At 33.6% G+C, this 27,745-nt stretch overlaps 5 protein-coding genes across 7 annotated transcripts; 2 read left to right on the top strand and 3 right to left on the bottom strand.

Moving 5' to 3' along the window:
• Positions 1-217: 217 nt before the first annotated feature.
• Positions 218-3,697, bottom strand: LOC138324423 (uncharacterized). Its single transcript, XM_069269489.1, has 2 exons — positions 3,692-3,697; positions 218-913 (listed from the first exon to the last, which is right to left on the bottom strand). Exons 1-2 carry the CDS (start codon positions 3,695-3,697, stop codon positions 218-220), a joined length of 702 nt encoding a protein of 233 aa, XP_069125590.1.
• On the bottom strand, positions 3,459-9,125 carry LOC138323882 (uncharacterized). Its single transcript, XM_069268794.1, has 5 exons — positions 7,957-9,125; positions 7,112-7,213; positions 6,328-6,432; positions 5,280-5,537; positions 3,459-4,626 (listed from the first exon to the last, which is right to left on the bottom strand). Exons 1-5 carry the CDS (start codon positions 8,343-8,345, stop codon positions 4,392-4,394), a joined length of 1,089 nt encoding a protein of 362 aa, XP_069124895.1. The 5' UTR covers positions 8,346-9,125; the 3' UTR covers positions 3,459-4,391.
• A 4,473-nt stretch (positions 9,126-13,598) lies between these two features.
• On the top strand, positions 13,599-18,702 carry LOC138323880 (proto-oncogene serine/threonine-protein kinase mos-like). Of its 2 annotated transcripts, none has more exons than XM_069268791.1 (3): positions 13,599-13,643; positions 15,155-15,531; positions 15,757-18,702. In XM_069268791.1, exons 1-3 carry the CDS (start codon positions 13,635-13,637, stop codon positions 16,100-16,102), a joined length of 732 nt encoding a protein of 243 aa, XP_069124892.1. In that variant the 5' UTR covers positions 13,599-13,634; the 3' UTR covers positions 16,103-18,702. The 2 variants fall into 2 exon arrangements, with proteins under 2 accessions (XP_069124892.1, XP_069124891.1); XM_069268790.1 differs by lacking the exon at positions 13,599-13,643 and adding an exon at positions 13,950-14,560.
• Positions 18,703-19,328: 626 nt separating this feature from the next.
• On the top strand, positions 19,329-22,355 carry LOC138323881 (uncharacterized). 2 transcript variants are annotated; one of them, XM_069268792.1, is made up of 5 exons: positions 19,329-20,400; positions 20,576-20,806; positions 20,958-21,252; positions 21,410-21,634; positions 21,781-22,355. In XM_069268792.1, the coding sequence occupies exons 2-4, from the start codon at positions 20,757-20,759 to the stop codon at positions 21,494-21,496; spliced, it is 432 nt and encodes a 143-aa protein (XP_069124893.1). In that variant the 5' UTR covers positions 19,329-20,400; positions 20,576-20,756; the 3' UTR covers positions 21,497-21,634; positions 21,781-22,355. The 2 variants fall into 2 exon arrangements, with proteins under 2 accessions (XP_069124893.1, XP_069124894.1); XM_069268793.1 differs by having other exon boundaries at positions 19,332-20,400; positions 20,958-21,246.
• Positions 22,356-26,085: 3,730 nt separating this feature from the next.
• On the bottom strand, positions 26,086-26,889 carry LOC138323879 (uncharacterized). The gene has a single exon (XM_069268789.1). The coding sequence runs from the start codon at positions 26,832-26,834 to the stop codon at positions 26,370-26,372; it is 465 nt and encodes a 154-aa protein (XP_069124890.1). The 5' UTR covers positions 26,835-26,889; the 3' UTR covers positions 26,086-26,369.
• Between the last annotated feature and the right edge of the window lie 856 nt (positions 26,890-27,745).

The raw sequence follows: 27,745 nt of genomic DNA, 5'->3' as shown, positions 1-27,745 counted from the left end.
GAACAATTGCACTTTTGAACTTTGATCCTTATTTCTAAACGGAAATGGACATTTCACAGAAAAGTGTTTGAGTTATATGTTCCTTTTTTATTCTACATTACATACAAATGAATCCAAATCAATTGCAAGCCGTTAACGAAATATCGACATATGAACATGTCTTTCTAAAAGTTAAGACTGGCAAAATAGATACTGATCTGCAATTAGAAGACCCGGTTTAGACTCTGATTCCCCGAGTCCCGTGACCAAAAGGGTTGTTCAGACTCCGAGTCCCGTGACCAAAAGGGTTGTTCAGACTCCGAGTCCCGTGACCAAAAGGGTTGTTCAGACTCCGAGTCCCGTGACCAAAAGGGTTGTTCAGACTCCGAGTCCCGTGACCAAAAGGGTTGTTCAGACTCCGAGTCCCGTGACCAATAGGGTTGTTCAAACTCCGAGTCCCGTGACCAAAAGGGTTGTTCAGACACCGAGTCCCGTGACCAAAAGGGTTGTTCAAACTCCGAGTCCCGTGACCAAAAGGGTTGTTCAGACACCGAGTCCCGTGACCAAAAGAGTTGTTCAGACTCCGAGTCCCGTGACCAATAGGGTTGTTCAAACTCCGAGTCCCGTGACCAAAAGGGTTATTCAGATTTCGAGAACCATAGCCAGAAGGTTTATTTAGATATTGAATCTTATGACCAAAAGCGTTGTTTAGACTCCGAGTCCCGTAGTCAGAGGACTTTGAGTCCTGTAGCCAGAAGGTTTGTTTGGACTTTGAGTAACCAGACGCTGACACAGAGCTTGGCCGGGTACTGTCATGCAGGTAAGTTCTCCAATATGACCCACCAGCATCACGACGTACAATGATTGATCTTCCACTGTTCCGTGTAGTGAATTTTTCACTCGGAATACTGTAACCTTGATAGACTGGAATCGTCTATATGCATAGGAAAAAAAAAACGAAACAGTGACTTGTCCTACCTAGATATTCTTTCAACTTTACATTCATGTTTCCTACTTATAAATCGCCAATCGTCAAACTTATTTAAGGACCTTGTAATACACAAGGAAACTGTAGTGTCAGCGGTTTGGAGTTAGAAAAATAGCATATACCCGGTGATGTTTTGTAAACTTAATGATGGTATAACAATAATTCTTTTTTTGTATCTCTATATATTTTATTGTTTTACTTTGTGAATAGAAGTCAAATAACTGTTTACGAATAAAAGTTTACTGCTTGTAAACATTTTTGCTGCGTCAAGCCAAATATGAAAAATTGCTAAAAAATTATCATTTTTGAGCTTAAAATCAGATTTTTTTCATTTCCTACCTAGTAATCAATACATATATTGAATTATGTGGTCCCGATATGAATTTGTTGTTCTATTATGATCATTTTGATACCTCATTTGTCTACTTCGGTTGAAAAATGTTAATGTTATGACTATTCTTCAATTGTTAGTGAAATTCGAGATGGCGGCCATCTTGATGACGTCATAACCGGAGCTTATACAATGTTAACATGTTTTTTTTTGTTGGTGATGTTTTTACTGATTGATAAGAGGTCAAATAACTGATTAGAAATAATAGTTTGCTGTTGGCAAACATTTTTGCTGCGTCAAGCCAAATATAAAAAATTTGCTTAAAAATTACCATTTTTGAGCTCAAAATCCGATTTTTTCATTTCCTTCGTAGAAATAACTACATATATTGGATTATATGGTCCTGATATATATTTTTTGTTCTATTGTGGTCATTTTGATGCCTCGTTTGTCTTCTTCGGTTGAAAATGTCAATGTTATGACTATTTTTCAATTTTTAGTGAAATTCGAGATGGCATCCATCTTGATGACGTCATAACTGGAAGTTCATCCCAGTTCATACAATATTACCTCTCGATTTCGTTATCAGTGGGTCATAAGGCTTCAGAAAAACATTGGTTCGTTAAGTTGTGGGGGGGGGGGGGGCGTGGAACCCCCCCCCCCCCCTAGATCCCGGCCTAATACGGGTAAGCCTAAAGAATCATTTCATTGGTCCATTCAGCAAGTTGAGTGTATTCAATGTTGGGCTCTATTTCCGGACCGATTCTTGGAATGATCACATTAAAGGTCGACAGGGCCAACGAACATTTCTTAAATTTAAGGAATCTCTTGATCTAAAATTTTCCATAGGAAATCGTTATAGATTTTAAGGAAGGCTCCTTAGCTTAAGAGGTTTTCTTAACTCAAGTAATACTTCCCAATAGTAAATTATAAGTTAAGAAATTCCTTAATGTTAAGGAATGCTCGTGAAATTGGGCCTAGGTGATACGAGAGGAAACGTTAGTTTATATACCTACATGTAAAAGGGTTTGATTGTGTAATGTATAGGTGATATTATAAATAGCACAAACTATGCCAGAATTTTTATCCAAATAACTGTTTCGCTTTTGGACAAATGATTAAAGAAGTAGCAACATAATTATGAGGGTCACTCAGGTTCAAAGTCACGTGGCAATGGTTATTGTTACTCAGGTTCAAAGTCACGGGGTCTATGGTTAGGGTCACTCAGGTTCAAAGTCACGGGGTCAATGGTTAGGGTCACTAAGGTTCAAAGTCACGGAGTCAATGGTTACGGTCAGTCAATGGTTAGGGTCAGTTATGTTCAAAGTCACGGGGTCTATGGTTAGTGTCACTCAGGTTCAAAGTCATGGGGTCAATGGTTAGGGTCACTCAGTTTCAAAGTCACGGGGTTGATATTCAAATACATGTACTCATTTTGACAATCAACTCCCAGTTTTAGTACACAGAAGTAAGGAGTTGAAACGTCTATCCTCAGTTTCATCAACGTTCCTCAACTCAAATTCTCCGGAGGACAACATTAGGTAAGTACACGGAAAAGAACTTTCTTTTACATTTGTAATGCTCTATCTGGTAAGCTAAGTAAGGGTTTTTCCACAGTAATGAATGTTTCTTGAAACTGAGTCCTATTTTGAAAGAACAATTATAATTATCAATTATTGATCTTTGTTGAGGTGAATATGGGTAATTATTTTAGATTTTATCGGGATAGTATAACACCATCTTTCTTTTACATTTGTAATGCTCTATCTGGTAAGCTAAGTAAGGGTTTTTCCACAGTAATGAATGTTTCTTGAAACTGAGTCCTATTTTGAAAGAACAATTATAATTATCAATTATTGATCTTTGTTGAGGTGAATATGGGTAATTATTTTAGATTTTATCGGGATGGTATAACACCATCTTAACCGAATCAATTGTCTTTTGGAGTTTCTATGATAATGTTAATGGTATATTTGATGTGCATTTTATTTAAAAAAGACCTTTAAAAATAGTAAAATCACCCTGAGGAACTCCACGTTTATACAATGGAGTTCTCACCCGTAACATAGACCCGATTTAGTACATCGATTGGTCTTCACGTGTCAATGTATTAACCAATCAGAATAGAGGAAATCAAAACATATTTTATATTCACAAAAGGTCTTTATTTACTAACAGTGAGGATAAAACATTTTGCATCCAATGTAATCTTTAAGATAATAAATGAATAAAATTCAACAATATCACAGTTTTTTCACATATTAGTAGGTAATATTATATATGAAATATAAAAAAAATCTGCATGAATTTATTATACAATTACATGTATATGTATGTAGTTGATTATTTTATCAAGGTATATAAATTATGTACTGGATGTAAATAACAATTACATCCATTTTCTTATTCACCTCGAAATACATAAAATGTATTCACACGTGTAAATAATGGGTTTTCAGTAACCCGTGAGTATATAGATATGGGATATCGTATGAATGATATGAATACATTAAAGCTATCATAACCGACAAATCAATAATCAATGATCAAGATATAGCAATACAGTGTGTGAAAATACGTAAGATATTTCCACTTTTCAAAGCATATATATAGTTAGAACTTACTGCGGTAGATTCAAGCAAACAAATCATCATTGATATACTATTATCTCAACCTATAGCTCATACTAAAGTAACAAAATTTAATTTGAAGCACATTTAAAAAACAAACGTTTAAATATACACGTATGTTTTCCAGCGACAAGTGCGATGCATATGATGAAAGTTTGAGAAAAAGACAAGCATATTTGTTACAGAACTGCACGGTTTTATAAATTAAATTAAATTCCAACTTCATTAAAATTGATTTAATGGGGAAGGAATGACGTCCCACACTGGAAAGTTTTATTTGTATTTAAAAAAATATCTTAGTTATTACTCAAATTAATATTTCAACTCGCACTACCAGTTTGGTATCACGATTGGTATGCCATATACACTTTCTTATCGTTGTACAACTTCCAATTTCCTCAAGCGAGAGAAACATCCGACGTTGTTTACTATTGACACAATATATCCGACAGGATTCCTTTTTTCACAATGTGTTCGTTTGTTTTTTGTTTTTCCTTCTTTTAATAGCCAAGGCTAGAAGCGATGCATAGTCAATTTTTCTTCTTGATAAGCTCAATGTTTTGCCTATTTTGGTTACGCCATGTTTGGAAGTTCTGTTGAAAACACCATCAAAATACGAATCGACAAAACGTATATCTTTCGGTTGTAGGAAGGGTGTATATCCAACTGTCATTGTTGAGGGTTTTGTACATAGCCGCCTGCAATGGAGACAAGAATGGTGTAACATACAAACTGCATCAGATGAAATATCCGCGAGTTCTTTTTTTCGTGGTTTGCATTTTTGATATAAGTTCATGTATTCGACATATTCGTGCCAAGCTTAAGGATCAATAGTGACAATGTAAAACACATAATTCGCTTGTTTTAATTTTCGTGTTTTCACATCAGCCACGAAAAGACAGGTTTCTACACAACAAACATTTCATGATATACAGCATATATACGTATAAATATACATCAATTGAGATACTGTATTTTGTTTAAGCTTTTTGGTATTAATAATATAATATAATGATAATAAATTTAGTGTTCTTTAAATCAATTAGTCTGATGACACTAATTAAAATAGTTATTTCAATAACAATACTGAAAATATATCAAAGCCGGAAACTCTAATTTCCATAGGAAGTTCAAATCAGATATAAACTCTGCGGAACGCTATCTACCCTCTCTCTCTCTGATGATAATGAAAAGTTCCACATTATAAGCATAGTTCAGTATGCACATAATTCAAATGTCGTATAGAGGAACTTTAAAAGGTATTGAAACGTTTTACGTTATAACCACGAATTTATTGTAAACTAGTTCGTTATAAACGTGTGTTATGTATTACTATGAATCTTTTCCATACCTGTTTTTCCTCCTCATTTTAACTCCAGATTTCTTGTCACATGCCTCACTATATGTATGTCGGTAAATCTTCCAGAACCATTCTATAAAATCAGTCAGGAGTACTATGCTGCCCTCAGTTATAATATGTCCGTCAGGAACTCCATACGTCTGCCGGTTAGAAAGTGTTGTATGTTTTCTTAGCTCCTCAAGCTTAGAGAAGAGGGCTGCGACAAGTTTAGAGCTTTGTGGTTCTGTCAAGGGTTGCTTTAATCCTCGCCTGTTAAAATATGATAACAAATATATCAAAAGTATACAGTAAAACCTGTCTAAGCGACCACCTCTGTATAAAGCCTACCCATTTCGCAAGACCATTTTCGTGGGATCCCTAATGACCAATTTCACCACAATTTGACAAGTGGATACAGATCACTTGGCTATAAAGAAAACTTTATCTTAAGAAGGTGCTAGTTAATTTCGACATATATACTTCAATGATTGTGAAGAGATAGACTTCCACAACAATCATTTTTGGGCTTTATTTTACATAAATATACTATCTAGACTACGATATAACTTTTACGTTCCCTTCACCTGACCTAATCTGTGCGCTGAATTTATGATCTACAATGGCGATATCTAGCGTTTCTTAGATTCTAGTTTTTCTTAGATTCCATGGTTTCTTCGATTCTAGTTTTTCTTAGATTTTAGTATTTCTTAGATTCTAGATTTTCTTATATTCTAGTTGTTCTTAGATTTCAGTTTTTTTTCTTATATTCCACTTCTGCTTAAATTCTAATTTTCCTTAGATTCCAGTTTCTTAGATTCTAATTATTCTTATAGTCTAGTTTTCCTAAGATTCTAGTTTGTTTAGATTCTATGTTTCTACGATTCTAGTTTTTCTTAGATTCTAGTTTTTCTTAAATTCTAGCTTTTCTTATATACTAACTTTTCTTATATACTAAATTTTTATGCTAGTTGTTTTAGATTCTTTATTCTTTCCTGTCTTGTGCTGTGAAGCTTTAAATTTCAAGCAATATATATATTTAAAACAAAATCATTTTACTCACCTAATCTGTGTTATGTAGCCCTCAATCGCAATGAATCTACCCAGAGTTTTCTTAAATTCTTCATTCCTCTTCATTTCAATGTGTAACTCTTTCATACGGCGCTTTCTTTACGGGAAAGAAACAACGAAAGATAAAATAAGGTTTCATCGTAAATGACGACATTTAAAAATGCACGTTCCATAATTTTGTTATAGATTCAATAAATTGTTACATTTACGTTTCTTATAGTTATTGCAATGCTTCTTTTACCTTGCAATGCGGCTTGCATTAAGTTCTAATCGATTGATCAAAAACATTTTTATGAAATTTAGGTTGACATCTCACAGCTATATAGTTCACAAATCACATTTGTAATTATAAGTCTTCGTTTATTTTTGGAAATTAAAATATATATATATATATTATCTGTTTTCGTCATATCTGTTAATTCTTTTATTCCTATCCCCTTGACGAAGCACACAATAGCCTGGAAGTGACAGTTTCCACTGGTTTGTAATGTTCAGTGTAAAGGGAGACGGACTACTGGTCTGGGGGTAATATCAATCTGATGTGACCAGGTACCGAAACGAACGTCCCAGCAGAAACAACAAACTACATTCGGGTCCTTACTTGTTAATATAATATAAAACACATTTTTGGGGGTTTTATTTAGTGAAATTGCCAATTTTCTCCAGCTATAGGCTTCAGTAGGCTGAGTAGAATTTTACTAAAATCCATTACTCGACAGTTATCACACAAATACAACAAATAAATTATGATACAAAATATTTGGATTTCTCCATACCTTGAGATAAGTGGTATGTAGATTCCTGTTGTAGTGGCAGTTTCTCCATAGTCTAATGTCTTAATCGTAACCTCATCCTTTTCCATTGTTCTGTTGTTCTCACTATTCAGAAATAAGAAAAAAGCATAACTTTTCATAGCCCAGAACATGACAGTAGTTTCAGAAAGCATACTGATTTGTTTATTTTTTTTATTAATCAAGTATTAACTTGAATATTTTTTTTATTATAGAGCTATAATTCAATTTTGCTTGTTATGAACATTTTCATTGGCTTAAAAATTTTCTTTATCAGCCCATAAAGGAAAAAATGGCGTCGCCATTTGTAACGTTGCTTCTGATTGGCTGAGATGACGGCGTAATGATTTCATAGACAAAATAGTCCTAAAAGGAATTTTGAATATTGAAGAGAATATCTTTGATAAATTAAATTATAAGGATTAATTTGAATATATTTTTTATGTTATGGAGATATAACACAAAAATCTGAGTGTACTCTCATCATAAACCGCTTCGCGGTTTATTTAGAGTACACTCAGATTTTTGTGTTATATCTGTAAACCAACTTGATTTCGCGGCTACTAAAATTAGCGATTTCAATTTCAAAACAAGTTCGCAAAGATTAACTTTCGCGAAATTGAAAATTAAATGCGAATATATATCAACATAACTGAGATCAACATTAAAGAATTTACTGTGATCGTCAAATTTGCCAATATACATGAAATGCGAATTTAATTCGACATGGAATTACTAAAAGTTTTCGGTATATAAACTGCTGGTCAAATTGTTTTGTTTCAAAAACATTTCAGATGCAATTAATCGTAGTCGTTTTAATTTTGACGAACCTGCCTGTGTGCGCTATAACAATGGGTACACGTTTACAAGTCCTCCAGAAAGATCCTCCTGCTTTACCACGTACTGTGACAGATATCCCATTGTTTGTCGTTGTGAATTTTTTACTCGGAATACTGTAACCTTGATAGACTGGAATCGTTGTACATTTCCCCAGCTCTTCTAGTTTACGGAACACCCAAAGTCTCCTGTTATCGGCCGTGTACCAGACTCCATTCCTTTGGACGACCGTTATAGTCGGTATTTGAGATACTGTACACTGACCTCTCAACAATGCATCCAATGTTTCACCGATTCTTTTACCGGAGTGGCTGGACTTCTTGTCAAAGACAAAGTTGATGGAATCCTGACAGAAACGTATTTCGCTTGGTTTAAGCTTCATCTTTCATCGCTACTGAATATTTACAGCTCGTCATTGATTTATACTTGAATGCTACTTTCACTTTCACTTTAATATTTATACACACTCGTCATTATAAATAGATAATGCGTGCCAATAAGACCTATTAAACGGTATCAGCTTGTGACCCTATAACGCAGCTGTACACCGGTACCTCATACAAACGTCAATTTTTAGAAAACATGAACTGATATAAGTTAGTAACGAATAACGACTACATTGACTGTACAGATAAGATACATATTAAAGGTATATGACACCCACATTCCGTTGTATACATTCGTTGTTTATCATTTGTTTATGGTTACATATGTAGAAAAAAACACGACATAAATTCATACCTGTAATTATTCTATTGATCCATTGAATTGGTATTTGTTTCCAATATGATTCCATTTATGCTATATTTCAAGTTTGTAATCACCTTTAGAATCAATCGATGATGATTGCTTTTTAATCACTGATCCATGAAAACACCATCGTTCACGAAAATTGAAAGATATATGGCGGTCTGTTGTCATTATGGTTCTGTCACATTGTCTATACCCATGCAACCTCATCGACACCAATCTCCACCACAATCAACAGCTGAAGCTCATAGTAAATATAAGATTTGAATTTGTATTATCCACAATCATCCAACGTTTCAATATATCAGCATGTTTGCTGTTGTTATTGAATGTATTTTAAGTCATGATAAAATTGTATTTCTCTTGGCTTTAAATTTTTGTATATTACTTCCTTCTATTTCAAGTATAATTTGTTTACGTAGAATTCAATACAGAATATGTGTAGGGGATTTACCTATTTTATTTAAGCATTACGTCATCTATGTAATTGGAAATAAGTAAACCTTTAAAGTTTTGAATCAACGGAGCTATACAAGACAGGTGGATAGAATGTTAATAATGACCTGGATAGTTAGACGATCCGTCACGACAGTCGCACATACAATCTATACATAGGTAATCTATTCAATAACAAATATAATGTTATGGTTTGTTCTTTGATCGATTTTCTTTTCTGAAAATATGGCTATAGCTACCAGGAAATGAAGATTTCATTTTCAGTTTCGGTTTTACGTGTAATTACATTGTATATAAATCATGCTATTTATATCGATGATAAATGTATGTAACGTTGCAGGTTGGTATCTTATTTTTGAAAATATGGTTATAGCTACCAAGATCATTTTCTGTTTTACATCTACTAATAAATTGTTTATGCTATTTATATTGATGATAAACATATGCAAAGTTTGTTAGAAGGGTAGTTTTATTCTCAAGATAATATTGTATTTTTGAAAATATTGATGTCGGTACCAAGAAATTGAAGAGTTCGTCATTTCATTTTCTGTTTTACATCTACTAATAAATTGTTTATGCTATTTATATTGATGATAAACATATGCAAAGTTTGTTAGAAGGGTAGGTTTATTTTCAAGATAATATTGTATTTTTGAAAATATGAATGTAGGTACCAAGAAATTGAAGAGTTCGTCGTTTTAATTTCGGTTTTACATCTTCTTATATTGTTTATAGATTACGCTATTGATATCGATGATGTGTTTTGTTAAAATGTCTGCGATTTCCACTAGATGCTGAAATCCAAGACTAAACAAGACTGAAAGTTAAAGCGTAATATGTAAAGTGTAATGCAGCTTGACATTGCGCGAAATTTCATATAAAGACCGACTACTTTTGCGAAACTACAAAATGGGAATATGAAATGAAAATGACAAGTTTGTAGAGTCGAAAAAGTTATTAATTTTACGTTATTTTATATATATTTTTTTTTAGTTTTGAAATAATTTTCAATTTTACAGACAGTACAGACAATGATAGAGAATAATTTACCATATCAGTTACAAAAAAAAAAAAAGTGTTTCATATGCACCAATTTTACACACTTCATGTACAGTTGTACACACATATATATACTTATATATACCAAAGAGATAACTTTCAATTTAACATACATTCAGAGATTTCTATACACTCACATTCATTCAGACATGTATGACATTTAGAAAAGGCGGAAAAGATAGGTTGGACAGAAAATAGTTGTATAAGAGCAAAGAGTCGAGATGCGGATTATGTAATTTTTAGCTAATGGTAGAAAATGTATTATAAAATATTTAGTTGTCGGTATTTAAAAAAAAAAACAATTATCAATGGTTTTTAAATTTTTGCATTACTTAAAAGATTTCATATATCAAATTATATAGGAAGTTCTTACTCCAACTACATGTATTTTTCAATCTCGCTTTCAAAACATAATAATGACCATTTGATATGTGTCTATGAATATTTTATAGGATATTCTATGATATTTTCGCCAATTCGTTTATATTTAAGGTTTTATGAAAACATCTTGTTCTGTAAATATACTGTTTAATGATTAAATGTATAACATTATCAACTTGTGCATTAATATTGTTAGTTGTAAAACCAAGAAGAAGCGATTGCTTGTTATTTGTAAAAGGGATATAAAAAGAATCCAAATAAGTTTCAAAATTTTGCAATATTTTTTGTACTTCTTGACATTCCCACTTTAAAAAAAAATTGTTTCTTTCTCAGAATTACAGAAAGTACGCATAGGGGAAGCTACTACGCCATGCTTAAATGATTTTGAATTGGTGGTCAGAATGTTATGAGAAATATGAAACTAGAGCCATTGAAGTTTAGCCTTTTTTGTTACTTTAAAAGGAATGCTATATATATGCTTCCACTCTTCTTCGCTCTTTTCAGTTCATATGTTGGTTCAGTTTCTGAGTTTCTGCCTAATTAAAAATAGTGTTTAGAAATTTTGAAGTGCTCATATTTGAAAGGAAAATCTGTATATTTAGGGGAAAATATGGGCGTATAAGTGGTAATAAGTTTTACGAAGAGCAGATATTAATCCTTGAAACTGAAGGAAGTAATTATCATATTCTTTTTAAAAAAATCTTCAAAAGAGTAAAAATTAATGTTTATTTCATCTATCAGAAGATCAACAATTGTTTGTATCCCTAGGCTGTACCAAGCCCTGTAGAAAATAAGTTTACCATCAACAGTTATATGTTTGTTATGCCAAACACTTTTTGTTAAAACGGATTTATTTTGTAAATCTTTAAAGATGCTCCACCGCCGACAGAGCATAAATGATATTCATCACTTGAAGAGTAATTGGTGTTTAATCGTGTATATATATGTATAATTAGCACAAAAAATGTAATAAAATAATTTATTTTGCCTTTGGTGCATAAGCAATCAGTATTTCATTCCATATAGGATATAGTGACATGGAATTTTTTCGGGATGCAATTAATTACTTTTTTATATTTTTAACTTAAAGTAAAATTAGAAGCTCAAACTTTTCAATGGTGGTAATGATGTAAAGTAAGTAACTTTTTTAACTGAAGAAAAATACTAAATCATCTGCTGATGTTTTTGTATTGAAAAAATAACGTTTGTCAGCGGTGGAGCATCTTTAACATCTTGGGAACTATATAATTTATTCCAGGCTTTAAAAGTATATTTCCAAAAATCATTTGTACAAAGATTAATACATTATAAGATATATTCACCACCAACATTTAATGATAAATCAAAATTAATGTTTTCCTTAAGAATATATTTCCAAGTCTCCTCGCAGGTGTATAATCATTTCTAGCCTAACTAAAGGCAAATAATAAAAGCATATAAATTAACCATTTTCAAACCACCTTTGAAGTATTCCTGAACGATATTAACTTTGTATGTTTTACTATCCCATAAAACTTCAAATAAAATTGTATTTATTTCTTTCATAACCCTTTCACTTGGGTTGGGAAGAGATATGAATAAGTGGTTAGATTGAGAAATCATTAATGATTTTATGATTTTGACTTTACCAATAAGAGTCAGTTTCCTTTTTTCAGATGCTGATCAGGCTTTTCAGGTTAACAATTTTTTTATCGAAATTTAGTTTTGGAAAATTATCCAGATTTACATCAAAGTCAATACCACGTAGCATTTATTTAGTTTTTCCCCAATTAAAATTGAATTCTGGAAGCATCCTTTCGTTACTGTATTTTATACTACCAATCAAAAATATTTCATTTTTGTCTACATTTATTATAGAACAGATATTTTTATATAAAGAAGTTAGTTCTGTTAGAGTTTCACAAAGTGATTTCTCAGAAAGGTATCATCAGCATATTGTGATGTGAAAATATCAAAATTATCTGTTTTGATTTGATTTATGTTGAATTCTTTTCTTAGTCGAATCTCTAATACTTCTGCACAAAGAATAACAACACTAGAAGCTATTGGGTCACCTTGACAACAAGATCATTTTATATCGCAAAATTGTGGGAGATTGCCACCGTGTTTAATTGCAGATGTAACATTATTATGAAGAGTATTAAACCGTCTAAAATATCATTACCAAAACCAATGAAAAAACCTAACACTTTCCTAATTTAATTGCAAGAATCAGAGTCGAATGTTTTTTTCAAAATCTATCATAAGAATCATACCAGGAATAGTATTATATTCTGTGAATTACTTGATATCGTATAGTAGACGTGTGTTTTCCCCAATATATCTTCCAGATGAAAACGCAGTCTGATCGTGACGTATAAGTTAATCTAAAACACTTTTCATTCTGTAGGAGATCACCCCAGAGACTTAACGTTAATATAACATTTATCATCACTTTCCGAACAAAGTAATTACCGCACGTTAGTTTAATATGACTGTACTACGGCAAAGCAGTGAAAGGAACCCTCATTCTTAAGTCTTGTCGTTCTCATTCAGATTTCCCGCTCGATACCGGAAGTAAATATGGGCTTCGTCCTTTGTGTATTGAGCAAATGCATCTCATTGCAGAGATCGTTTAAACGATGTTTTATGACAGTCTGATGCTTATAGCATCGGTAATATGTTCTAAATCACCTGTAATTTACTTGTATACACATGATTACCGATTATTTCATTAAAAGCATGGCGAATTGTTTGACAGAATCCCAGAAATACACCTGTTGACCGGCATATGCTTAACACGTGTGCAAGTTAGCAGTCATTCAGAAGATCGTTTTCCGCTGTCAGTGGACACTTCTTGCACATAAATAATATTCAAATATTATATTTAACATATTGTTTGATACTTTATGATTTTGGATGATTTTATGATTATTTTCTTGATAACAATCCCGCAGAAAACCGGTAGCAAAATCAGTCCACGATTGCAAACAACCGAGCTTCAGTCGGACGATTTTCTGTGAATTAAACGATTTTACGGTTGAACATGCATCTGGTACGTAATTATTTTCATCTCTGCAATACATATTTATTTCCAATACATATTTATTTCCAATACATATTTATTTTCAATACATCAATACATATTTATTTCTTTGAAATACTATTACCGAGATTATTCCGTTTTATAACTTAGCTTAACCGGCTGGTAAAACGAAAGTAAACCTTACGATTTTCACATGTTAATCATGACTTAATTAGGCGTCATAATGGATACGGGAACATGTTTATGAGACGGAATAAGGCGTTACGAGTACAAAAAGAGAACATGTTTATGAGACGGAATAAGGCGTTACGAGTACAAAAAGAGTTAATGTAGGTAACATACGGAATTTCGCATTTGTTTGGTGTCGTAACCTCATTTTAGGCCATACATATCAATATGCTACATCTTTCTTAAAGAAACATATGATGTGTGTTACGGAAAGGTAGCAGGCTTTTTTATGAATTTTTAGGTCATAGGGATTTCCAGAAAATTAAACGCAGCGATTTCAAACTCATACATTTACAATGAGTCATAAATTGTACAATTACATATAACTCGCCGAGAATTGTAACCGCGCCTACTGTGTGGTTCAATGCATGATGATATCATTTGCAATATATTATTGACAAAACGTTTGTGGTTGATTTCGTATAAGCTAACAGGTGGCATACCAGTACCATTCGACAATGTACCAGTACAATTCGACAATGTACCAGAACAATTCGACAATGTACCAGTACAATTCAACAATGTACCAGTACAATTCGATAATGAACCACTGCTATTCAGTCCTTGGAAATTCAATCAATTCATGTACAAATAACGCTTACGCAGGAGTCGATGTGTTGTCCATTAATGACTTTAGTTATGATACCAATCAAGAGGGTGTTGGATATAATGTACTGGGAGCTGGTGTCTTTGGTAAGGTGAGTGATGTATCTCATGGAGAAAGAAAGTAAATTTTAACAGATTCTGTTACTTACATTGCGCATAGTGACACGAGTTAATTATCGCAAATATATGATGTCTACATTAATTATCTCTTTAACTTCACCCCTTAACTCCCAACTACGCATTTCTGCGCATTTTCATGTCGATGTTGGAAAAAACACAATATCTCCTTTATTTGTTGAGCTATCGGGATACGGTTTACATGCTGTACATGTAAAACCATAGACAATAACTGACTACTTTTGTTCTAAGTAAAAAAAAATAGTAACGTCTTTGTTCTCTTTTGGTTGCTATGGTAACGTTATTAACTCAAAAACAGATTTTTTCAATATAAAATCTTAAAAGGGTGTGATCTTTCTAAGTATATGTTGTTTAACAAAATTGTTGGTGCAAAAGGTTGAACGATGACTTTGAAATAAAGTATTGGAATCAGGAATTATAATTTGTAAAGGATTCAACATTTCAATGCCAACAAGAAGTATATGTCTAGTATTCATAAGAAAATTAGAAAAAAATCGTGATTTTCTTCGGAAATTATGTACTTCTGAACACGTCTCTACTTTTTTTAGGTCTACACTGCAACATTCCGCGGCGATAAGGTTGCGATAAAGTCGTATTTTGTGGAAGAAATGAGAGGAATACTTGCCGAGGCGGTATGTTTGAAAATGTTAAATACGACAGGCGCCACACCCAAACTGTATGGGATACTACCCAACCCCAACCCTCTTGATGAGAGACAAATCTGCCTGGTGATGGAGATGGTCGGTGAGGGGATCACCTTACGTAGATCGCTCGAGGACAACGCCTTAAACATCAAACAAAAACTATCCATAGCTCTATGTCTCGTCAACGGACTCCTCCGTATTCATCAGAGAGGAGTCTTGATAAATGACATCAAAGATGATAACATAATCGTGTATGACTCTGCCATTGGCTACCAAGCAAAGTAAGTCATTGTAATATTTTGAACTACTTTTAACATAATAACAATGAATAGATGAATAACTGGTGATATGTTGAATACATTTGCTGCTTGCATCTGCAAGTTTTTTTTTAAAGATACCTTCGACTTCTATTGAATAATTTCCTTATAAAACCGTAGAGCATTTGGAATGTTAGATATTCAATTTCACAATTATCTTAGCGATTACCTATACCTTTTGTATTACAGATTCATTGATTTTGGCCACGCCTCCTACGGATTTGTGAAGACCTATAAAGGGGATACTTCTATGGCTTACCATCTGGCTCCAGAAGTTAGAAACCACCAGCCAACAACACCTGCGTCGGATATATATAGTCTGGGCTATACACTGAGCTTCTTCGCTGTCAACACGCTCGTGGATCTTGCAAACCGTTGCACACTACACCACCCAATCCAAAGACCATCGCTTTATCAAATGGCCAGTGAAATAATGGTATTATTGAATACATACCAACCGCAACAAATGTTGCTTTCTTTGTCTTCAACGATCCCCATCCAATCCAATAATGCTCCGTTGACAGCAGTCATGTGATTCCTGTCCTCCATCTACCAGCGACAACAATAATTTTTACATATATTGGTAATAAAATCAATCAATATTAGCCTGTTGTCATAATGTTTTTAGATAATCTTACCTTTTTTGGAATTATAAAAGGAATACATTAGATGGTTTGGACCCTTTTCTGTTAAATTTTCAAACTGGTTGTTTCATGGTTATATTGTTGTAAATGATATATTTAGTACATCCCTCATTCGATTGTAATGATTTTTTGTAGTCTTATGGGCTTTTTTTTGAAAACCCGTTATTTACTGAAATATGTATGCCCTTCTGGTACATGTACATCTTTAGGAGGAATATAAAGTTTGTTCCAGGGTGCCCTCTTTGGCGTCGGAGACAAAAACCTAGCACAAAATGGGCAAAATTGGCAAAATTTCCACAAGCTTTAAAACATTAGAACATTTTATCACTATTAAACTAGGAATATACTAAATACTTTGAATCCAACGATTTAAATACTATGTAATAGTTTTGAAAATTTGACGGATTAGGGGTAAAAAAGGGGGCATAAACCAACCGAGTGATTCAATTTCAGGTCAGGGTTTCCTCCAACAGCGACAATAAAGATATCATTTATAACTCCAATGTCTATAATGATGTCAAACAGGCTAGACACACAATGGCGTTCAAGGTAGATAATGCGATGAAAACCAGTATGTTTGCCTTATCAACACTTCATGTCACAGTTGTTTTGGTAATTGAGTTTCTTCAAAGTGTATTTTGAAATTCCAAAACCCAACGAAGTGCTCATTTCAAACGTAAACAAAATATAATTATAAAGCGTTCTTCAAGTCAAATCATCTGCTATAATTTAAAGCTTTGGGATAATATCATAGTCAAATATTAACCTATCATCAATTTGTCAGGGTTAAAGCTAGTTTCCGAGTTTAATGCACTTACAGACGATTTTAAAGATTATTGACTTTCTCGAAACCATGAAAAGTGGTCCCATTTTATAGGGATCTTGGCGCCCACCAAAGAATAATCTATGTGATAGAATGGAAAGTGGGATATTTTCTCTGCTTTTTTTTCATTTTTCCTTTGCAATATAGAATACACATAGTTAAATGTCTTAAACTGCTAAACAAAAACACACTTCAATTGTCAATTTTCATATAGCCGCTGCCTGCCATGCTGTGCTTGGATTTGTTCCTAAAAGAATCTGCAGAACTCAGGACCAAGACAATCCTAGCCCTACCTGCAAGTTTAACTTGAGGCAGCTAGACCTCTTCTTCTAATAATGTAGCAAAATCCAAGATGGCCGTTTATCAGTCATGTTGTTTCCTTTACCAAAATACAATTGACATATTAATTCATAAGGACAAAGAAGCTACACATAAAATTTCAGAGAGAATTAAAATCAAAGATGGCGGTCTGTCAGTTATATTTTCGACCGATAAGTCCCAATTTGCAATATGCACTACCTCAATGCATGGAGAATATACATACAAACTTTGAGGTATATTCCATCAGTACTTTCTGACCAATAACAAATTTCAACATCCGTTTTTTAAGTTTGCAACATTTATCACTTTTGATGTCAATCGATGACGCATGTTTTCAAATCACTGATCAATGAAAACACCATCATTCACGAAAAATTGAAAGATAATTGGCGGTTTGTTGTAATTAGGGTTCTGTCATATTGTCCATACTCATGAAACTCCCCGAAAGTCTTCTGTTATCGACACCACAATCAACAACTAAATCTCACAGTAAATAAAAAATTGTATTATCCACAATGCACAATGTTTCAATATAATAGCATATGTACTATTGTTATTGAATGTATTTTTGATGAGTCCTGATACAATTGTATATTACTTCCTTATGTATTAAGTGTAAAATGTTTACGTAGAATTCAATACAAAATGCGTGTTGGAAATTTACCAGTTTTATTTATGCATTACATCGTCCATGTTATTGGATATACAACCTTTAAAGTTTTGAGTAAATGGAGCTATACAAGACGTGTGAATAGAACTTTAATAATGACCTTGAAAAATAGACGATCCTTCACGACAGTCACGAATACAATCCATACATAGATGATGTAACAAATAAGCATATGCTATGTTATGGTTTGTTCTCTAAATAATTTTATTTTCTGAAAATATGGCTATAGCTACCAGGAAATGAAGAGTTCGTCGTTTTAATTTCGGTTTTACATGTACTTATATTGCTTATAGGTAATGCTATTTTTATCGATGATGAACGTAGGTAATGTTTATTAGAATGGTAGGTTTCTTCTCAAGATGATAGTGTATTTTTGAAAATATGGTAATTACTACCAAGAAATTAAAGAGTTCGTCGTTTTAATTTCGGTTTAACGTCTACTTACATTGTATAGATTATTCTATTTTTATCGATGATGTGTTTTGCTGAAATGTCTTCCAAGTCGACTGGATACTGATATCCCCTCCCCAAACAAAGGCTGACAGTTCAAGCGTACAATGTATACAGTAATCTAGCTGAATTTCACGTACGATTTAATTTTTTTGACAGAATAAATTTCCGGAAATAAAACCGAGCGAATTAGATCTAAAGCATACATTTTCGACAAGTCATGAATCGAACGCAAGTCATGAATCGAACGCGGTGAGTTACTTGTAATGATCGAAAAAATCGAAATCAAATTTCTGCCAAAGTAAGTAGGTTTACGGTAGATAGATAAATGCTATAATTTTCTAGTAACCAGTTTCTACCAAGTGAAATAAAAAAAAACCGCTTACTGCATGTTATGCTGGTATTTTATATCGTTCGATCATATCTCATGAGAGTTGTTTTATGTGCGGGTGTTTTAGATGATTTGATTGTGATAGAAATAACTCACAGTAGCTCAGGACTATAAGATATGGAATTTATTTCATAATTGTAAGTTATTCCGTATTTGCATATTACAGAGTTATCTGTCCTTGCAGGTAGAGATGTCCGATTGTAAGCCTTATGTACACTGTCATTTGATTGCGTTAGGGTTAACGTTTCCATGAATAAATGATGTATATAATCAAATCTTACGAATCGAAAAATGAGCATTATTATACCTGTAAACGTCGTTATATTGTACAATATGTACAAATATTTAACGACTTATTTTTGCGTTTCCTTCCCCTTTGTTTGACTTGTTTTTATTCTACCCATAATGACGGAAATGGTCCGCATAATGATATTTTTGGGGGAGATGTTAAACCGATTGCATCGTACATATAAAATGCATATACTTTTTAATATCAGATACGTTTACGTATTTCAAGATTATTTTTTATTTTAAATTCGCAACATTTCGTTGTTTATTATCATTTTTCATATCAAATCTATAGAGTCACATACATGTAATTTGCATCGAAAACCGTAATAAACGTTTGTTTCATTTCGAGTACTGTTCGCATATAAATTCCAGTTATATTATCTGTTTTCTGACTGTTGGGCCTTCGGACTAACAGGCCTTAGGAGTAATGGGCCTTCGGACTATTGGGCCTTCGAGCTATTGGGCCGTAGGGGTATAAGTCGGTCACCGTTACGGTGTAGGTGTCGCAGATGCACATAGTAATGAAATTAAATGATTAAAGGTCTATACTGTATCCGAAACGGCTGTTAAAATCTAAAATGCAATTGTAAAATGTGTTTGATAATTTTATAGAATCTCAATACGTACACTACACCTATCACCACTTCCTAAACAATCTCAAACAGATTCATAAAATGTTAGTTCTGTGTCGTGTTATGTTTCACGGCGTCGTCCCAAATTTACAGTCGGTATTTGGCTACCACCCAAAACAGCGACATAAACATTCATATATTAACACCGGGAATCTCGTATTTGTTCAAGATGGCGTAACTTTATATTAGGTCATGAATATTAATGTCCTTGCGTTATAATGGCAGAAATATATATGAGAGATTGACAACTCCGCCATTTTTACGACCGGCAGATGTACCTCTGTATGTCTTAAATAGTTACTTACGGCAGCATAAATTTGATATGTTATAAAAGAACAGATAATATACAGATGGACCGTAGTCGAACGAAGACCACCATGGTTGTGAAGAAAGCCCTCGCCCCAACATTAGAGCAGGAAGGTAGTTCAGCATCTGAGATCTCATCCATTTTCCTTAGCATGTGATGAAAGCAATGACCGCAACACTGAAAAGACCCTAGCGGTAATGGTTCGTTTCTTCAACGAAAGGGCTGTCTCACGGTTCCTGGCCATGCTTATATGTAACATTGGCAATTCCCAGAACATCTTCAACAACCTTCAACAAGTGTTCTTGTAAGTATATCATTGAATGACATCCATAAGAAACCAAGTTCTAAATGAAGTAAAAAACAAATGAAAATAAACTTAACATTATAAACAAGCTAGTAGATATTAAGTTAAGATTTGTACAATTTTGATTTGTGACTGAATCAGTCTGTTTTTTTATTTTTTATTTTTTTTTGCGCAGGGATCATGATATTCCCTGGGAGAATGTTGTGTCGTTTGTATCAGACAACTGCTCCGCAATGATAGGTAGACACAACTCTGTAATGACCCGCCTGAAAGAGAAAACGCCACATGTTTTTGATGTTTGATGTATCTGCCATCTGGCGAATCTGTGTACAGTCGCAGCTGTTAAGACCCTGCCAATGCCCATTGAGGATCTTTTGGTGGATACTTACTTCCACTTTTATCACAGGTAGATATAGTTCTTAATAAGATAGAAACTTTAAGGCAAAATCGTATGACGTAATATACATTATATCAGGATAATGAAAAAATATTATTATTATTGAGACTGTGAAAATGTTAATTCTAACTATTAACTAAGCTGTATTAAATATTTTCAGCTCCAGCAGGAAAGAAAAGTACAAGGAATTTACAGAGTTTTGTGACGTGGAGCCAACGAAGATACTGAAGCACTGTTCTACCCGTTGGTTGAGCCTTGAAAAGTGTGTGAAGCGCCCCCTTGATCACTGGCCAGCTCTACAGAGCTATTTCAATTCCCATGATGATGTGGAGAGGCCTGGCCGTATCAAGAGGATTGCTGGTCACCTATCATCCCCTGAGATGATGATGTACTATTTGTTCCTGTCTTTCATCCTCGAGCCACTCAATGAATTCAACACAACATTTCAGGCATTAGTTAAGTTCTGAGACAAACAGACTTGGCAATTGTTTATACATATAATAGAATACTTATAAATACAATCTGTATGTAATAATATAATATAATAATATAAGAATATAATACATTCATATCAAAATTGACTTTTTCTAATTACATTCCTGTATATTTCAGGCTGATGAATCCAAAATTGGCTACATGGCAGAAGAGATCAAACGTCTTCTGAAGATTCGTCAAAGCCAAAACCATCCGGGAAGCTGATCATTTGACCAAGGTTGAATTCAATAATATTCACAATCAGATTCCAGACAACATTTTGGACATTGGACCATTCTGTCGGGAATACATTGTAGACAATGAGGACAACATTTCCCCATCCTTGACCAATATATTTTTCGGGTTAGTTAAACATTATAAGGGATAAATCATATATGATTACTGTAAATAATTTGAAAACAAATTAATTAAATTCATTTCATTTTCATTTTGATATATCCTGCCAAAGAAAAACTTGGTACAAATTGTTTTCTTTTTTATCCTAACAGGTCTGTAAGGAAATTTTACTGTACTGCTGTGGACAAGATGATTAAGAAATTCCCATTTGATGATCCAGTCGTTGCCAAGGTAGGTTACCTTAACCCTGCTTCACGATCCAATGACACACCAACAGACGTGATGGCTATTGCCAGGAGATTCCCAGGGATTGTGCCACAGGAGGACATGTCCAAACTAGAGGATGAATGGCTGATTATGCTGTGACACCCGACTCTGAACTGCCTAGGTTTATTCCTGGTGAGACACCTATTGACAGCTACTGGGCAGGTGTAGGGAAATTATGTAACCGTATCACAGGTGATACTCGTTTTCCAGTTTTGTTCCGTCTGTCTGGAACCATGTTGACAATCCCCAATTGCAGAGTGCGAAAGAACATTTTCTATGGTGCGAAAACTGCAGACAGAGAACCGAATGTCCATGGACAATTCCACTCTGTGTTGTCTTCTCTGTTGCAAGATTAACACTGACGACACCTGTTGTACCTTTCAACCTATCCAGGAAGTCCTGAAGTTGGCAAAGGCAGCAACACGGAACTATAACATGTGTCATCATTTCAGATAAGAATGTCCTGCTAGTCAGCTGCATTTATTATAGAAAATAATATTTATAATTTGATTGTTGAAAATAGTTGCTATTGTTTTTTTTAGTCAACATCTTTGATGAATTGTATGTGATAGCTGTTTCATAAAACATTTTTTTAGATCTTAATTTATGTTTAACAATAACTCTCTTCTTTATTTATTGAAAGTATGTGAATATCTGTGATGCCATTTATGACTTTTAGAAGTAGTAGGCTAGTGGCCAGTATTTATGTGCTATTTTTATTAAAAGTGTATTTTTATAGGACATTTTTGTGGACATCTGTGATGTCATTTGTAACTTTCATATAATAGCTGCTATATTTATTTGACTAAGTTAAGTAGAGCCATAGAGTGCATAGTTTAAGTCATTGAATGGTATTTTTATTATTTATTTCTAGTGTGTATGTAATAATACAGGTACTATGCATATATGTATCGATATTATGATGCTATGGCTGTAACCTGGTCCTATTTTTTGTTAAACATATATTACTTATTATCAATTACAATCAAATTAAACAAAAACTTATGTGAAAACTTCCAATATGTTAATTTAAATAGCATGGAATTAATTAACAAAAAGAAATAAATGTCACAATTGTTAAAAACTGTTTTATAGTTATATGTACTGTTTAGTGTGTTAAAATGATATCAAGATTACTGCAATTCAACTTTTACAGTTAAAATGCTCCGGCGCGACGTGTCAGCTTAACTGTTGAAAATATCGTTTACGCACTTTCTCCCACATTCCATTTTCTAAAAGTTGACAGGTATGGATGGTTTGAGTAAAGTTTTGGTATGACAAATATTTGAACTTATATACTAATAAAACAAAATGTAGCTTAATTGATTCTTTTTTGACTGATAATCTTTTAAAATATTACATATACATATGTATGAATTGACTCTTGTTCCGGTTTTGAATGTCTGATTTTCGAAAACCCAGGTAAAAGTGCTTATTTTTATGCTTTCAAAAATAAGTTTGAATAGCATAATACATCTATGTACATGTATATATGATTTTGATAATGGTAAACGGGGGAAGAAAATTAACCAGAGTTATCTCTCTTGGCTGTGAACATACGACGAAGACGTTGCGACCAGCATCCATGATTTTTGTTTTCTTTGTAACTCAAAACTAAATTAGAACTTCCGAACTTCTGGTTCACACAAAATCCGGATTACATAATAACACACGGAAGGGAGATAACTCGTACGACGTTATTATTTCGATATCTACCTATCAATGTCTGTTCGCCGTTGTGACATAGTCGGTACAACAATGTCAGACATAACATCATGTGATAAAAAGACTATTTTTCTGACAAATTTTAATAGGTTTTAATTTTTTTAAACGCAAATTCCAGACTAGTTTGTGTTTCAATTTCTATTCGATACCCACTATGATATGGTTGCGATTTCTAGGAACTCCAACGTTTCAGTTTCTTTTCGATACCTATTCTAGTTTACGTTGCTAAATCTATTTATAGTTATGACACATGTTGTTAGAATCTATATAAAAAACATTCACTTTATTTGATTACTAATCGAGTCTTATCTCAGCACAGCGGTCACATACTGGGACAAATATATTTATCACATACAGATGTTAGCATTAATGTTACATGTGCCGTAACTGAGCAAAATCTGTTTACATTTTAAGTTATCTTCCTTAATCTATTGAAAGCCATAAGGTTTTATAAATGATACAGTGAAATTCAATCAAATGGCTTCAATTTTTTTATAAACGTAGTTACAACACAGAAATAGTGTACTGTAAAATTTTGCTTTTTATGCCTTATACATGTTAGATACCTGCATTAATACAATTAGATTTGTAATAAAAATCCTCGAAAAATGCGAAATGAAATTATAGACCACAATTTGGTTTCAGGGTCTGGCCGTATGTACTTATTTCACTCCACCAAAGGTGTAAATATAATGATTTTTGGCAATACAGCCAAAATTCATTTCAGCTGTTATCTGTTCTTGCGTTGTAAGTACGGTAACTCTCAAAATGCTTGTAACTTTGGTCGATGAATAACATATCAAAGGCTCATCTTGATTCGTGAGTATAAAAAATAGGGCATTAGTATTTTACTTCACGAATGAAAGTTACCTTCTTCACACCATTACCACCATTGAAAAGTTTGAGCTTCTAATTTTACTTAGATAAAAATATGAAAAATAATCAATTGTATCCCGAAAAAATTCCGTGTCACTATGTCCTATATGGAATGCAGTACTGATTGCGTACGTGTTTCATTTATGCTCTGTCGGCGGTGGAGCATCTTTAACTTTAAAAACAAACAATAAAAATGTACAGATTTATCAAGAGTGGAGGAACTATTGAAGCCAGACAGGGGTTCGAACCCGAAACCTCTAAACACTAGCCAAATGTTTTGGGTTTTTTCTTCAAAAATAATTTTCTTTAACAAGAGTCAATTCATACATATGTATACAGTATGTGATATTTTAAAATATAATCAGTCAAAAAAGAATCATCTAAGCTTCATATTCTACGGAATTTAAAATAGCAAAACAATCATCAATTTAACCAGATAATCATGATTGTTTTTTTGAAGTTTTAGAACGCTGTACGAAAAATTGAAATATTTTCTCAGATCGATCCTTTACTAATAGACGTAGGTCAGAATTGATCATATCATTACAATTTTATCTGATATGAATATGACATTGTGTAAAACTTTGTACCGTACAACAATTACTGAGGTAATAAGTTTGTTTATTAATTTTTTATGCATTTATACCTTGAAAATCGCGGTTTAAAAAAGTTTGGAAAAAACACTTGACCATCACGCCGCACGAGCGCCTTGTAGATTTCATGTATATGTCGACGGAACAAATTTCGTGCCTGTGTCGTATATAGTTCTTTGAAATCGGATCACATTGTTCCTCGACAGTTTTAATCCATGATTGTGGTAAACTTTGATGGATGAATAATTGGTCAGAATTTCCTATCTGCTATTCAACGACGGCTGATTTGGACAGGAATCCCGGAACATCACACTCGGAAACCACAGTGTCTAAACTCCACTACGCAACCTAGCTAATGCAGGCTGATTACGTGATTAACCGACGATGTGAAACACACAAGTAAGTGGAATGTTTCATTTCTATTAAGCAGACATTTGCAATGACTTTGTTATGTAATTGTCTTTCAACAACCATGCGATAGTAAAACATACGCCGGCAAACATTGAAAATCGATATCTTATGGCATTCTGACCACGCGGACATAGTTCTTGATAAAACGTGAGGATAGCTGCATTTTGTCGACTGTTATAATTACAATACGGACCTAAAATACTGCGTTTCATGCCATCCATATAGGAAAAAACATTTGCATGACTTTATGATAATCCAAAGAGTATGTAATGTACACTAATCTAAAAACAAATTTTATTCTGGGTGTTTTTGCTTTAAATCTGTGTTGGGGATCTTCAAACCAACCATTCTCCAAATATTTCGTTTAATACGATACGTTAGCGATTTAATTCCCCCTATACAATGTATTACACACAGTCTACATATATTGTTAGTTTATTTTTGGTAACATTCGGGATATTCATTACTGCAAGCGGATACCAACATTTTGTCAGTCTTTGATTTATTGACTTTTACACCTGAAGACCAACATGTATGTTACCATGTATGAAGAAATATGTAATATCCAATAAAAGAAGCATGTGATAGAAAGATTGATTGCTTTATTACCATTTTTTGTAATTCATTCACTTCAAAATCCGCAGTCAGAATGGTAAACAGTCACTTTTTGCGTGAACGCAAATGTTGTCTGAGGAGAGAAAAGAAAACTATTCCTCTTTGATTAACTCGTCATCAATTAATTATTGAATATAAGATTTTAAAAAGTTAATAAAAGTTATTAAGAAAATAGGTTACACGTCACCTCGAATGAAAATCCGTCTCCAGTCACTATTCAACCTCTGAGATACAGTAACTTCGGAATCGTATTGCTACTTATAACGATAGTGACCATCCCCGTCATCGCTTTCATCATCGTCGGAACTCCAAATATCGGACGATTCACTAGAAGAACTCTCATCATCGGAGAACTCTTCACCACTCAAGATTTTCCACAGATGACCCCCCGGATCACCCCGGACATAGATAGAAATTCCATCGTTTTCTGTGGTAAACTTTTTGGGCGGTATTTCGTCATCTTCGATGACTGGAATCTTTTTACAGCGTCCCAGATCCTCGAGTTTCTGGAACACCCAGAGTCGTCTGTTGTCAGTCGTGTACCAGACATCATCTACATCTACCACAGTGATCGTCGGGATGTCGTAGACATCCGAATCGCCTCTCAACAGATCATCGAGAGTTTCACCGATTCTTCCGTAGGCATGTTCAGAGTTTTTGTCGAATACAGAATTAATGGAATCCTGACAAAATCGGATGTCACTCGGGCGGAGACGCATTATGGTGTTGTGTATTACCTGCTGTCAATGTAATCTGGAAAACCTGGTACAAATGCATAGGTTTGCTTTCACTTTCGATACTAGCTCGGTTCACATACAGTATCATCTAGGTCTATTTATTGTATTCAATGCTTGTCAAAGATAAACTTTGTGCACGACCAGAATTAGTTAGTGTTTCGCTTGTCCCACCATTCTTTAATGAGTTTACTTTATTGATTGGTTGGAAGTGCAGGATTTCCTCAGGGATAAATCTTGGTCCCAATCCTTTTTTATGATATTTTTATGAGTGGCATGATTTTATATAAAGTCATCAAAGTTATACAAGTTTGCTGATGAAAATATTGTAAGTACTGTCAGCAAACCAGGGCACTTCTTTGATGAGAGAGCCCGAGCTAAAACATTTACCATTGTGTATATGTACTGCAACCCACGATATGATTGCTCTTTACATTTTTGTTATATGAGCTTATGTTAATTTTACCTGATATGCAACTCTAAATAATTATGTTGCATTGTTTTCCATCTTCGCATATTACATATTAATCTCCCTTGCGGGTAGGTATCGCTCAGTTTCGAGGTGGGTAAAGTACTATTCACCGTCGTAAGTCTCACCTTCCGGTGGTTATGACGTCACAAAAATCACGTCAAATTACGACATCATAATCACCGGATGGTGGGATTCATCGACGGTAAATAGTACTTTAACCACGTGATTTTGGGATCTCGAAACTTCCTTTTGAGAAAATATTGCGTCATTTATCTGAAAAATATGGCCTCAGACTCATAAAAAGCATGACGCAACGATCAAATATCTATCCGCAAATATATTTTGTTTGAATATTCATATTCTTTGATATTAAACAACTTCATAATCTGTAAAACGATTAAAAAGAGACAATTTCATTTGTTTA

The sequence above is a fragment of the Argopecten irradians genome, chromosome 5, assembly GCF_041381155.1.
Source record: "Argopecten irradians isolate NY chromosome 5, Ai_NY, whole genome shotgun sequence".
Taxonomy (NCBI): Eukaryota; Metazoa; Mollusca; class Bivalvia; order Pectinida; family Pectinidae; genus Argopecten; species Argopecten irradians.
This window is presented reverse-complemented; position numbering and strand designations above follow the sequence as displayed.

Excerpts from the sequence above, each read along its gene's own strand:
- LOC138323882 (XM_069268794.1), bottom strand. The coding sequence starts at position 8,345 with ATGAAGCTTAAACCAAGCGAAATACGTTTCTGTCAGGATTCCATCAAC. Across the intron at positions 6,433-7,111 it reads TACATACCACTTATCTCAAG|AAAGCGCCGTATGAAAGAGT; the intron begins GTATGGAGAAAT and ends TTTCCCGTAAAG. Across the intron at positions 5,538-6,327 it reads GGCTACATAACACAGATTAG|GCGAGGATTAAAGCAACCCT; the intron begins GTGAGTAAAATG and ends ATATTTTAACAG.
- LOC138323880 (XM_069268790.1), top strand. The coding sequence starts at position 14,321 with ATGTACCAGTACAATTCGACAATGTACCAGAACAATTCGACAATGTAC. Across the intron at positions 14,561-15,154 it reads GAGCTGGTGTCTTTGGTAAG|GTCTACACTGCAACATTCCG; the intron begins GTGAGTGATGTA and ends TACTTTTTTTAG. Across the intron at positions 15,532-15,756 it reads GCCATTGGCTACCAAGCAAA|ATTCATTGATTTTGGCCACG; the intron begins GTAAGTCATTGT and ends TTTGTATTACAG.
- LOC138323881 (XM_069268792.1), top strand. The coding sequence starts at position 20,757 with ATGCCCATTGAGGATCTTTTGGTGGATACTTACTTCCACTTTTATCAC. Across the intron at positions 20,807-20,957 it reads TACTTCCACTTTTATCACAG|CTCCAGCAGGAAAGAAAAGT; the intron begins GTAGATATAGTT and ends AAATATTTTCAG. Across the intron at positions 21,253-21,409 it reads ACACAACATTTCAGGCATTA|GCTGATGAATCCAAAATTGG; the intron begins GTTAAGTTCTGA and ends TGTATATTTCAG.
- LOC138323879 (XM_069268789.1), bottom strand. The coding sequence starts at position 26,834 with ATGCGTCTCCGCCCGAGTGACATCCGATTTTGTCAGGATTCCATTAAT.